The sequence below is a fragment of the Apteryx rowi genome, unplaced genomic scaffold (assembly GCF_003343035.1).
Source record: "Apteryx rowi isolate R43461 unplaced genomic scaffold, aptRow1 scaffold_922, whole genome shotgun sequence".
NCBI lineage: Eukaryota > Metazoa > Chordata > Aves > Apterygiformes > Apterygidae > Apteryx > Apteryx rowi.
Genome location: NW_020451230.1, coordinates 116,703 through 130,040, shown reverse-complemented (window position 1 = coordinate 130,040; position 13,338 = coordinate 116,703). Strand labels below are relative to the sequence as shown.

The 13,338-nt window shown below is 37.0% G+C and overlaps 1 protein-coding gene across 1 annotated transcript in view; it reads right to left on the bottom strand.

The window, feature by feature from the left end:
- ACSS3 (acyl-CoA synthetase short chain family member 3) overlaps nt 1-13,338 on the bottom strand; it is a gene marked incomplete at its 5' end in the record, with an annotated part of 90,451 nt that overhangs the window by 15,218 nt on the left and 61,895 nt on the right. The window contains 2 exons of the mRNA XM_026091778.1: nt 1,189-1,252; nt 4,856-4,951. Of these exons, the coding sequence (XP_025947563.1) occupies nt 1,189-1,252; nt 4,856-4,951 (160 nt within the window). The remainder of the gene's footprint in view (nt 1-1,188; nt 1,253-4,855; nt 4,952-13,338) is intronic.

Genomic DNA, 13,338 nt, shown 5'->3' with positions numbered 1-13,338 from the left:
GCTCTATCCTTAGATAAGCTCACTTTAACAATTGATCAAAATCAGTACATCTATGCCAATGTTTTGGCTTTTAACAAAATTTCATTTCACTAAAGGTTAATGCTCATCTTTCAGTACATTAGCTTTCATTCATCTACATGAGGAATGATGAATCTGAGCTACCTCTAGTCTCTTAAATTTTACCAAAACAGAAGTTGATTAATGCATTCCTTTTGGGACCTGTATTTGCTGGCAGTCAGTATGTGTTCAGAGCTTAAGTATTTTCTAAAACTGAAAACAGAGGAGGCTACAGCTAACATGTAAATCACAATGTAGGTATCTGGCTGAGAAAAATGACATTCACCTAAAACCCTGTAAAACATCTGGAATACACAGCTGGCATATGCTATGGGGAGCAGTAGTCTATGAACCTTTACAGAAGTAAGGAAAGGTTCTAGAAAAAGTGAGTGGAAAGTAAGATAAGAGAAATGAAATTAATGTTCAGAGTATATCTGAACAGAGGCTCTTTATCTAAGAAAAGGTGTTAAGAAATGTGTACTTTCAAGAAGAATATTAAAGCTTATGGACCTCATCTGACAGGAGTTTGGTAAATTTGATTAAAGATCAACTACAGGATGTACAGCAGGGTGGGGCTTTTTTTCTTTTTTTTTGGTGGGAGTCGTTTCTTGCATGCATTTTGTCCAAGTACTGCTACACTTGAACAGTGACACACAGAGACATCTTACTGTTTTTACTGAGATCAGGAAACATGCATTCTCCCTGTAAGAACGTGCATCACTTGGGGTTAGGAGACAATGAAAGAGCAGGCAGCATCAAACCCATAAGCCAAAGCATGTAAATCTTCACTGCTATACAATTTCTCTAAACTGAAAGACAAAACAGTGAAGAGAATGATCCAGTACTGTGCTCATGCATCACAACAGGCAGGCTTATTCCTTTGCCAACAGCTAGCAATTAAGAAAGTGGTAAATTTTGCTGTAGTAGTCCACAGTCATTTACATACACAGTCATGTGCATTTTTTCAACATTAATGGACATAAGTTCTGATAGTTTGATATTAATATCAGAGACAGCCATACTATTCAATTCTCATTGCTTTCATTACAGTTATATAGATAAATTTTGGTCAAAAGGTAGTCAACCCATCTGTAAAGCTTTTCTTAGCCATAAGATACTTAGTTTGCTTACTTTACCACAATATTTCCTAAAGCTTTCGCCTTCACTGGTTCCTTCTTTTCATTCAGAATCATCACTGTAAAAAAAGTAATAAAGGAAGAGAACTCCTGTAAGTAGTATATTTTTAGATGGAGGACAGTGTTTTACTTCACAGATACACGCTTATGTCACACTTAAGAACGGGAATACACCAAGCAACAAAATGAATTAAAAACTTTCAGGGTACCAAACTAGATAAACTCACGACCCTATTAACATTCAGACATAAGTACAATAAGCCTTAAATTTATAATACTTATGTTTTGGAAGCAGAAATAGCACAAAATCAGAATGGGAAAGAAAGAAAGAACTAAAATTAAAAGACACTCACACTGCAAAATCTAACCTTCCAAGTAACAAAGGACCTTCAAGTACACGACAAATATGAGAAAAAGTATGCAGGTAACATGACTAAGAACTAACAGCTAAGATCACTGGAGGCTGACCTAGTTCATGTGCAAAATATTATTAGCAGTAAATGAATGTGCCTGTTTTTCAAAGGCCCTCACAAGACCCAGAAAGATGCTCCCCAGCTGACCAAGGCTATTCTAGTCTAGCACAAAGAGGTGAAGTAACTTGGGAATTACCCAAAGCCGCAGAGCAGGGTAACGCTAGAGTGAGAAATCCAGACCTGACTCATCACCTTCAGTGAAATGATTGTACCTTGATATGGAATATGTAGTTTTCTGAGGAAAAACACCTGAAACAGCCTCTTCAATGAAGTCATCTGGGGGATAGGGAAGGAATCATAGAACAACTATGCTATTCTTAACTGTAGTATCAACTCACAGACTTAGCCTATGACAAATGGAGTTAAACAGAGTGAAATGACTACACCATGGAAAAATAGGGAGGGAACGTTTCGACAGAGCAGGCTGATATGGATTTAACAACATGTTTTTTAAAATTTGCCAAAGCAAAGAAAGCAATGCTCAGCTGGACTTAAATTACTGCAAATAATCTTACGCACTGTTTTAAAAAGTTCTAGGGGCCATGGGGAAAAAGAGACAGACTTCTGACTAATGTCCCACTAAGAAACCTATTAGCAGTATCATGTCCTGTCCGGTCTGAAGAATGCCAAAACATCTATAATTTGCTCTTTCTGGCTGAAGCCACTCCTTCTGAGAGAATGGAAATTTTTAAGTAACTGAGGAACTTGCCGAAGTCAATGGCTCAGCACATAGATACAGCTGAGTCCATAAAAGCCATTTTTATAATTCAGTGACTTGGAAGGAATAACTGGGATCAAAAACCTAATTCAAAAGGAGGAATGGGAGGTTAGAAAATAGTTCAATGAAAAACAGCAATAATGGTAAGAATTAATCCCATTTAAAATCTGTGAACACAATTTTTTTCTTACATCTCTTTGGATAACATAAGAACATGACATCAAGCTAGATATAGAGAATTTAGATGTAGAACACTGAATGAAACAGACTCACTCACACTTAGCTTTCAACAACTTTTCCCCCCTAATTCTTCCTATTTTTGTTATATTAAAGTAAATTCTAAACAGTTTAATGCAACTGTTTTAGCAAGGTAGCAATTCCAGCATTTATTCTTCTTGTGAGTGGTGTATTTCAATGCACAAAAATTCGAGGAAGGTGGGTATTACTGGTTATTCCTGAATTACTGAAAAACTGACTTAATTCCACAATACACAGGACTTGCTACAGTTTGTGAACAACATAATGTAATTACCCAAAAAAGGTATAAGTAGCTCACAGGGAAAGTACAATGTAATGTCTGATTTAAGGCAACAGAGCTAGAAATTAACATGATGTCTTGATTCACACTTAAATGCAATTTGCACCATTGTCAAATACTGCTTTTATAATGTGCATTTTAAAAAATCATTAAAGAAATCAGTTTACTTTAGCAGTTTATTTGCAATATTATGACAGCAAAGAATCTGGCTGTGTTTAAAAAGAAAAGTAGATTTTTTTGCTTTCTGTTCCTATCCCAGCATAAATACAACATAACTTTAGCTGAAGACCATTAATATTAACAGTCACATGTGTAATCTAAAACACAATATCCATCTTCTAAATGACATAAGGAACTCTTCTAATTAATGAGGTAACAGCAGCCAAAACAACATCAAAACAGAAGTGGCTGATAGTGACACAGTGATTTCAAGATCCACCATTTCATAAATGGCAGGGTTACAGGATATAACTGGCCTCAAACCAAAGACTGGAAAGGAACAGTAGGTATAGTTCTTTCATAAATCTGTAGGGAATTTTAGTGTTCATTTTGTGTTTCACTTTTAATAATTTCCCTTCTTCTACTTGAAGGAACTCTTTATTTACATTAGCAGCATGTTTCACAGAATTCATATGAAATTTTTATATTCTTCCTACTCACATATATTTCTAGGCCTGACTACGATCCGACAGCATGTGTGATGCAGTCACGTTCTTCCACTTTTCCCTATTTATTACAACTCTGGGCAAATGTCATGGTTTTCTTTCAGTGCTGTTTTTAACCTATTGCTCATCTTCATGCAGTAATTGTAAGTGCTAAAGTCTGGAGCTGCTGAAAATGATTATTTTCTTTAAAGTTCATTTCCACCTGTATTCATTAGAAGAAAAGCTAGCTAAGCTTTTTCTGCCAAAGGATGTGAGAACTCTTCCTGAAGATGGTTTAACCTTCAAGAAATGTAATTATTTTTTGGACCTCAAGTAACTCTTGAAAACTGTATTGAAACCAGGATTGCCAGGTATGAAAATATTTTAGAGTTCTTAATCCTGCGGCTGCACCCTCTGCATGCAAATACCTTCCAGACAATGAGTGCTTTCACTTTACATGCTGGTTCATAGCCTACCATTACTCCCAGCTAGAAATAAAAATGCTGCACAAGTACTCAAAGATAACATGTTAAACAGCTCTCCTAAATATAAGTCCATGTACCTGAACATAAACGCAAAATGGCTTTGATTTAAAAAAAGGAATGGAATGTAAGATGGGTTCAAACAGAAGATTTTATCCTTGCCAGGTTGCTTTTTAGCTCACTATGACATATTTCTGGAAGACAAATTTTTTTAGTAAGAATTCTCTTTATGCACCTCAGGGTATTTGTCATATAAATTTGTAGCACCAGAAGAAAATCTAATCAGTGTGTCTCTGAGACTGATAAGCATACAAGTACATTGCCAAAACCAAAACTGTTTGGGCTCTGAAAATACAGCTATGACAGAACACACCAGAAGTGCAATTTATTGCAATTATTTGTCTAGTTATCTCTCTCCTGTTGATGATGGTTTTTAACATTTTTCTTCCTAATTTGTCAACATACAATCTTACTACTGCTTCTCATTTAACACTGTAATTGTAGATAAGGCCTTAAAGCACTGCGGTTTTTCATATCTTTATATATACACTGTAGAAATAAGTGCTAGCCTTTTAACATAATAAAGATAAGAGTAGTCGATCAATCATATTGAGCATAATTCTGTATTTCTTATGCATAGTCATATCCCACAATGCACAAAAAAGCAGCGCTTTCTGTTACACGAAGGAGGAAAATTGGTTAATAAGACTGTAATGTACTTTTCCCATGAGGTATGTAAATTAAAGAGCACTTACTCAAGAATATAAGTAATTTCCTTTTCTAGAAGAATATTTAAGACAGTCTTACCATTGTATCCTGGCACTGGTTTTCCTGCCTGTCCGGGTGGAGGCGTTGTAGAGTTCCCCAAACCAATACAGGAAGCAGTAATTGCAGAACCAGACTCTGTTAAGTAAGAGAATACACGTGTGCCAGGTAAGATTGTTCTTAGTGTCAGTCAGTATTTATTGGTTTTAAGTTTTGCTTCTAGTTCAGCACATCAAAAGAAAATTCCCAGACAAGCAATGAAAGATTCAGAATTTAGGAGCTTTTTACGTATTATCTAATGAATGTAATTTCATCACAGAAATTTGAGTTCTTCACAGAACAGCTTTTCCATTCTGTAGTAAACAGTCGAAAATAAAAACATTCTGCATTATAGCCAGTAGCTTACTTGGCTATAGATATGAGGTTATCCCAGGCCAGTAAGATATCTGTCTGCAGCAAACCCATGACAGAAATACTGTGTAGGACAGATGTATTTAAAGGGTTATTTCATAAGTCAATATCCTTGGGAAAAACAAATTCCAGAAAAAATACAGTCCATTATTGATTGATTACCTTATAATGTAAGGTAGTATCAAAATATTAGGTGTTCTGTTTTGGAGCTGAAAAATTTTATGCATTCAGAGTTTTGAAAGGTAGATAAATGCCAAATCTTCTCCACTGTCATACTGGTCAAGAAGATCAGAGAAAAGGTAGTGCCTCAAAGTTGTCTGTAAATAACACAGACAAGTCAGGAATACCTTTCTTATAACCCTGGAGGTCTCAGTGAGAAATATTTCAGCTAATGAAAAGGCTCAAAAAGAAACAGTGTAGACAGGTGAGACCTAAATTTCTGATGCTGACAAAATAAATTCAAAAGCACTACTGTAAGGAACAGGAATCAAACTACCGCAAGCATTCTGTGATCATAAACCAGCTGTTTTTTCCTCCCTCACCTACCAAAAATTAAAGAAAAATGCTAAGCTTTATTACCCACTACAGTGTGGAGGTCTTTTTCTTTTTTTTTTCTTTTTTTTTAATTTATTTTTTTGGTCAGAAGACAAATGTCTCCTGACTTTTGAATCTTAGGAAGACATTCTCGTATCTAACAGCAGACAACTAAATTAGACACTTGATGTAAGGAGCCTTTGCTCCCTTCCAAGGAGTCCACAGGAGGCAAGTAGGTCTGGAAGCCCCACTGAAGGAGAAGACCCACTTCAGAGCTGCTGACTGAGGCAGTACCTCCCTTAAAGCCAGCACCTCCAAATCAGTGTTGAGACCAGTCTGCGCGCTCCAAGTAACTTTCAACACAAACTGACAGGAATAGGCACTGCCACTGCCAAAGAAAATTTCTACAGCTGCAAAACAACGATTCTGTCAGAAAAACAGGTAGGGAACAGAGCGTCACGGTAACCTGATCTACTACTACGATTTAGTATGAATTGGAAATTGATGAAAATTTCTTACTGTAGAGGTCTCATAATCAACAAACCCTTGGGAGGGGGGAATTTGTGAAATCTCTGAAAATCAGTTTGGACTCATTGGCTATTTGATACACTGTGAAAACAATATAAACAAAATAGGAAACATCATCATATTAATTTGTCTGTGTTTGATCTTGCTTTTTGGACAACAACAAATAAGACTGAATGAAAGGCCATTTATTCTAAACCAGAATCACAAGTCCTAAAACTTTGTGATTAGGTCTTTGTAATTGCAGCTATTTATTCTATTGTCTTCTCAATTACCAGTGGAAGCATATCATTTTCATATTTACCCAGTGCTCTAATCGCTACGTTGTACATGCAGCTCCTTTGAGTCAATCAGACTTTTCATATACATGAAAAAAAAAATCTGGTTTGTCGGTTCTTGGACCAATTATTAATTAAGAGAGGGAAGCTTAATCCCAGATATATCCACTAAGTATTTCAGGTTAACAGTTGCTGAAAGCTGAAGATTCCCTTATACAGCAGGAGAAGCAAGGAGTACTGTCAAAGGGTAGCACATATCTCTGTGCTGTACAGTTCTTAGGAAACCAACATACATCTTCCAAACAAGATGCTGGACTGAAATACCAATTTCCCAAACGTATCAGAAAACAGCAACCCCTTTCCATGACAGCACTTTTTAATCAAGGAAGAGAAGAGCCTGACTTGGAAGTAAAATTCAACTCAAAATCCTGCTTGAAAAGAAATCATCACTGTTCAGAAGAATACAGAAAAATTAATAGTGATGAGACTGCATCCTTACCATATTATGTATTATACAAGTACTACGTGGCCCATTTTTTATCTTTCCAAAAGGCAGAGTAGCTTAAGATGAGAGTATTTGGTTTGAGTTATGGTTGGTGTCTTTACAATCCAAGTCAGGATCTATATGCTGGTTACAAGACTTAAGTCTGAAAGCAAAAGCAGCAACAGTTTGAAAAAGGGTATCATTTGTCAAATGGACATTGTAATCCACCTACTCCTTTCATTGGGTTTCTATAGGAACAAACGGATATCTCTTTCTTGACACTCACTTGCTTATAGTTGCAGATTCTGGTTCCTGGTGGACACCAAGTTAAGCATGAGGCAGCAATGTGCCCTTGTGGCCAAGAAGGCCAATGGTATCCTGGGCTGCATCAGGAAGAGTGTTGACAGCAGGTCGAGGGAGGTGATCCTCCCCCTCTACTCAGCCCTGGTGAGGCCACATCTGGAGTACTGCGTCCAGTTCTGGGCTCCCCAGTACAAGAGGGATGTGGCACTACTGGAGCAAGTCCAGCGAAGGGCCACAAAGATGATTAGGGGACTGGAACATCTCTCTTATGAGGAAAGGCTGAGAGAGCTGGGCCTGTTTAGCCTGGAGAAGAGAAGGCTGAGAGGAGATCTTATCAATGTGTACAAGTATCTGAAGGGAGGGTGTCGAGAGGATGGGACCAGACTCTTTTCAGTGGTGCCAAGCGACAGGACGCGAGGCAACAGGCACAAACTGAAACACAGACGCTTCCATCTGAACATGAGGAAAAACTTCTTCGCTGTGAGGGTGACAGAGCACTGGAACAGGTTGCCCAGAGAGGTAGTGGAGTCTCCTTCTCTAGAGATTTTCAAAAGACGCCTGGATGCAATCCTGTGCAACGTGCTCTAGGTGACCCTGCTTGAGCAGGGGGGTTGGACTAGATGATCTCCAGAGGTCCCTTCCAACCTCAGCAATTCTGTGATTCTGTGATTCTGTGATTCTCTGATATTAGTCTGATGTGGTCTGGACAGACTCCCAGTGCTGAAGTCTTTAAGAACTTGCATATTTTTAATGTAATGTATAGAACAGATTTGTCTTCCACTCAGTCCCTTCTACAGATATTTAAGGAGCTAACCTTGCACACACTGTGCACTTAGTTCACCTTCTGGCTGTGGAAGGCTTTTCAGGGACAACTGGATGATAAAACCAATTAGTTTCTCATGTAACATCTTATAATGTGACAATGAAATGGCTATTTAGAAGAGCAATGTTTCACACTGGCAGAGCAGTGTTTCACAACTACTCCAATAACTACCTTCAACATCTGCTTTGAGTTATAATGGAATAAGGATATACACCTTTGAGAATAATGAAGAGCACTTCACTGAGACTTGAAAGCCTGAGCTTGTGAGAGACCTTCTTCAAAATTAGAGTTGTTAAACTGTCCCAAGTCCCTCCTTATGTTATTACTTTCAGAATAGGGGCTGATTTAAAAAAAAAAAAAATCAGCCTCAAATTTCAAAGATGTGATTTTCTTTGTTTTGTATTACTCTGTATGCAAATGAAATAGATTATTTTAAAGAGATTCAATATTATTGAGCTATACTGCACAGTTAATAGTTTGAGACAGGCATTTTAGTGCATTTGTACCTCTGAAAGTAATCCTTACGTTAGAGAAAGTGCTGCTGATTCAGAAGCAAAGAGTACACTTGCTTAGGAGTATAAAGAAGTCTATAAAAGTATGTCTCAGTTTTATTCATCAGGATGGTTCCCACTGCCAATCTGCCTGACTTTTGGAAGTGTGCTCTGCCATGTGATGCAGAGTGATAGTACAGTAAGTTCTGTGACCCAAATCTTCAAGTTTACCCCCTTAAATATTCAAATTTAATTCTAAAATAAACAGTTTTGAAAAAATTATTCAGAACTCAATAGATGAACTATGCCCTGTACTGCTTACATTCCTGGTGTATTACAATTTCTACGCTTTGCCTTATGTTCCTCAACATGAGACACGCACTGGCACACTGCTGAAACATTGTACTTTTTCCAGTAGAAGGAGCTTAGGGAAAAAAAATGCATTCTGACATTAATACTACTTTCAGTTTGGGTTACTTTGAATTTGTTAGGATGCAAAGGGGGTACATGGCATGCCTCCATTTGAAGCATATAAAAAAGGTTGGGAGTTGCTCTGCAGCAGAAGAGGAAGAGAAGGAGGAGCAACTGTCATATGTTAACACATTACTACACGCAATGAAATACAATACACTAAATTCTCACTGTGGCAGTGTCGTTTTGAACCACTCTCCCAGCAAAGCTGCCATTTTGGTCAAGGAAAATTAAAGAGGTTGCAGGAGACAGCACAGAGAGAATGGAAAGGAGGGTCTCTGGGGATGGAAAAGGCTTAGTCAGTACCTGATAACACATCCATCTGCACAGCAAGAATGAAGCTCTGAACAGACTCCTTGCACATGCTCCCTCCACAGAGGGGTCATTTTAATTACGGCAGAAAGGGTGAAGTGAAGAATTCAATAAGGTAAAAGGCAAACGTTTTCTCAGTAAGGCAACAACTATAGCACATCCAGGAACAGAAAACCACAGTACTAGATGAATTCTAGCATTCAAAAACTCCATCACAACATGCCATACTACTTCCTTATAATAAAACCAAATCTAAGAATCACAGAAACACACATCACAGAAACAATATGTACCTGGGCGAGTCTGAATATTCAAAGCACAGGAAATCAAGTATTTATACAGACCTCGTTTCCTCATTTTCTTCATCCTTCAGTTTACAGCTTTGCAGAGCAAAGAAGTCAGGTTCCCAATCAGTTATCATCAGAAACCAAGCAAGTCTGCAAGTCACTGAATGTACCAGCAGTGGGTGCCCTCACTCACTCACAACTTGCAATTTAGTGCTGTTATCCCATCACAAATCCTGTCTAGATGTTGCAGGCTGGTCACCTAATTACCTCTGTCGTTTTGTGCTTACCAGTCTTGGAAGGGAATTTCAGATAATTGTTTTAATCTGTCTTTGAAAACTCTAGCTCAGCCATACCTTCCACAAGCACTCAAAAATATCCACTGTGTAATTTTGTCATGAAGTTTTCTTTATTTCTCCCCAGAAGAGATCTACACTCTCTGCACAGCTCCAGGCTGATGCATGAGACTTGATGAAGTGCTAATGTGTAGAAATATCAACTACACCTTGCTAGTGAAGAGTAATTAACTACAAATAGACTGATCCTAACTATCCATCAACATTAAAACAAGGAGGTGACATCTGTCCACTATTATCCCAGACCATTAAAGGACACAGAAGTGAACAGGTTGGATAATCCTGACAGAGTATGATGTGTGATGCTGAGCTGACAGTTGAAAGTTTGCCAAAAAAGTACACAGTATAGATGTACCCACACTGTTAGTACATGTTGATACGTAGTGATTTTTGCCTTTTTGGGGCAAAAGCTAATGAAAATTACTTTTCAGATATATAATAATTGTATAAAGAAATTCCCATCTACTTTACTCACTGCCTCTTCATTTTGCTTAGACATGTCATCAAATGAAGCAAAATTTACTGAAAGAGCTTACATTTACTGAAATTCTAATCTTCTTTCTAACATATTTAGCAAGGTACTGCAGCAAAGAAGAATAATAGAAAATGAGAGAAGCCATGAGAAGACAACAGTGACTGAAGAATAGAGTACTGCAACTTCTCAAGGATCCTCTGATTCAGTTTTACCAACTGTCAGAAAGTGTGAAATTAAATCCAGCTCACACATTAGGCACAATTAGATTTGATTAAAGACAATCTGCCATTCTAAATTCTGAAAGGCTTTGCTGGCTAACAATGAAACTTTGAAAACTCTGTCATATATCATTTTGGATTTCATTTCAACTCTTATTTCTGAGGAATCTGTTAGATACAGTAGCAAAGTTCTTGAACGGTGAGGTAATTATCATTTATTTTTCTGCCACCTGTCTGTATTCTTAATTCATCACTCTTTCGTATTAAACATTACGGACAACACAGAAAGTACTTAAGACTCTGAAAGATTCCACAGAAAATAGCCAAAAGGGACAAGGATGTGACAGCCATATCGATTTTCATTATTCATTATATTGCAATTAAAATGCACAACTGGAAACTCAGGCTGTTGTTTCATGGTTGACTCAAGCTGATTAAAGTGCAAACCTGTGCAGATCACTGACAAAAAGGGAGAGTCTCATTATCCCTCTACGCCTTGGCTGTGCATTCCCATCTTTCTTTTTGCCAGCATGAATACTCCCATGCGTTTACATGGAATTGCATGGAACTGATTTAGCCAGAAAACTCTAATTATTCATTCTTTTACTCAGGTTAGTTTTTGCCTAAATCAGTTCCCTGATCCTGCTCTCAGGCAGCCACACGCATGCTAGGATTGGCTTAAGATAAGGGGTACAAACTCCTTATAGTCAGAGATGAGGGATGAACATTCCAATCCCTCTTTCAGCAGTGGTTTGCACTTAGATAAGCTTTGACCAGTCACAAAACTATACACCCAGTTACACGCTGTCAAGCTATTAATCTCAGTATGCTTCATTTAAAAAAGGAAGAGTGTCCCAAGTATTTCCTCCTACACACACAGTTTGTCCATTTAGTCTAACCCATAGTTCAAGATACCACTTTACATTTTAAATGTCAAATGCAATACAGGTACACATTTAGAGGCTTTCATAAACCAGGACATACTTCTGATACACATCTTTAGTGACAATTAGCTTTCTCAAAGCTCACCTATGTAGTTTTTGTACTGATTTAACTTTATATCAGACTCTAACCTGCAGCTGTATCAATGAAAACCTCCCACCTCAGCTGAGACACAATTTTCGCAATATAAAATACTTTTATGTCAGTTCAATCTTTAAAATGGCATACCACATGATATTCAGTTTTGCTCTCAGCAAAATGTATTTGTTTTATATTAATAACATATATTCAGATTGATACAAAACCTACAGACAGGCACTCCCATATTACGATGCACGCGTACAGCACAGAGTATGGGAGCTTCAACCTCGTTTGTACAGTCAACGAATTATCACAAGATTAATATTAATTTGACTGTGGAGCCATATTAATACCTGTAAAACAACAGCTGCATAGAGCTATCCAGAAGCAAAGTATTTATCTCGTTTCTTGTGAACGTACAGAATCACTGGAAAATCATAAGATAAGCTATAGATATTAGAAAATCTGAAAACTTGTTTCTCAAAACAAAATCTATTTTGTGTATCCATAAAGTAATATATTTTCTTAAAGTACTTGGAGGTTCTATGGTTTTTTTTTAATTTGAAATCATATAACACACAAGCAATTATTTTAGTATTTTCTTACTGCTTCAAAGCACTTGCAATCATAATGCATCTATTACTATGAATACACATTTCACTTGTGAAGGCCACATACTTCCACATAACAGTTCTATTGCAATATTCAATCCATTGATTAAAAAAAAAAAAAAAAAATCAAACACAACAAACAAATTGCTCCAAGGCCCCCTTTCACAATCCTATCCAAATACAGAAGATATTTACAAACTGTGCTGTGTGTGGTATCAACGCATACATACACTCAAGGCCTCTGAAGATTTCAAAGCACATCCAAATAAGATCTCCGGAATAAATGAATGAACTATAACTGTAATAAAGTTCTAATTAGTTTAGTTAAAGGGTGGTGGACCATGACAAATATTAAAATCAAAGAAGGAAATTAGTTTAGTCATTGTGTACTGGCAGGCTAATCACATAGCAGAAGTTTATGCATTCATTTTGTAAGCACACCAGGCTCCTTTGCCTCCAAATGGTAATTTATAACGTACATTTTATAAGTTGCCTGTAGCAAAATGACAACCAAGATAATCAGAGAGGAGAATGGAATGCTTTTTGGTCGTATTTTGAAGATTTCAGATGGCATATTTAAAGATGCATGAAGTTGGGCAATGCAGTGAATTATAATATATTTTCAAGCTGTAACTGCATACCAGATTTTTATTTTCTTTCTACCATAACATCATAACTGATAGGTGATGAAACAGTAAGACATAAATGGAGATTATAAAAAGTAATTACACATCTCATTGGTAACCATTTACTGTTTAATCATTTTGGCAAATGTTTCTATATTGTATGGCTAGTAATATAGCCAAGATGGAAAAGACAGATAAAATTACTTCTGAACAATTCAAATAAATTTATCTGTATCAGGATTTAACATTTTAGAAACTCCTGTTCTCCTTCTCTGCCCTCACTGGTCAGCCTTAAATCTT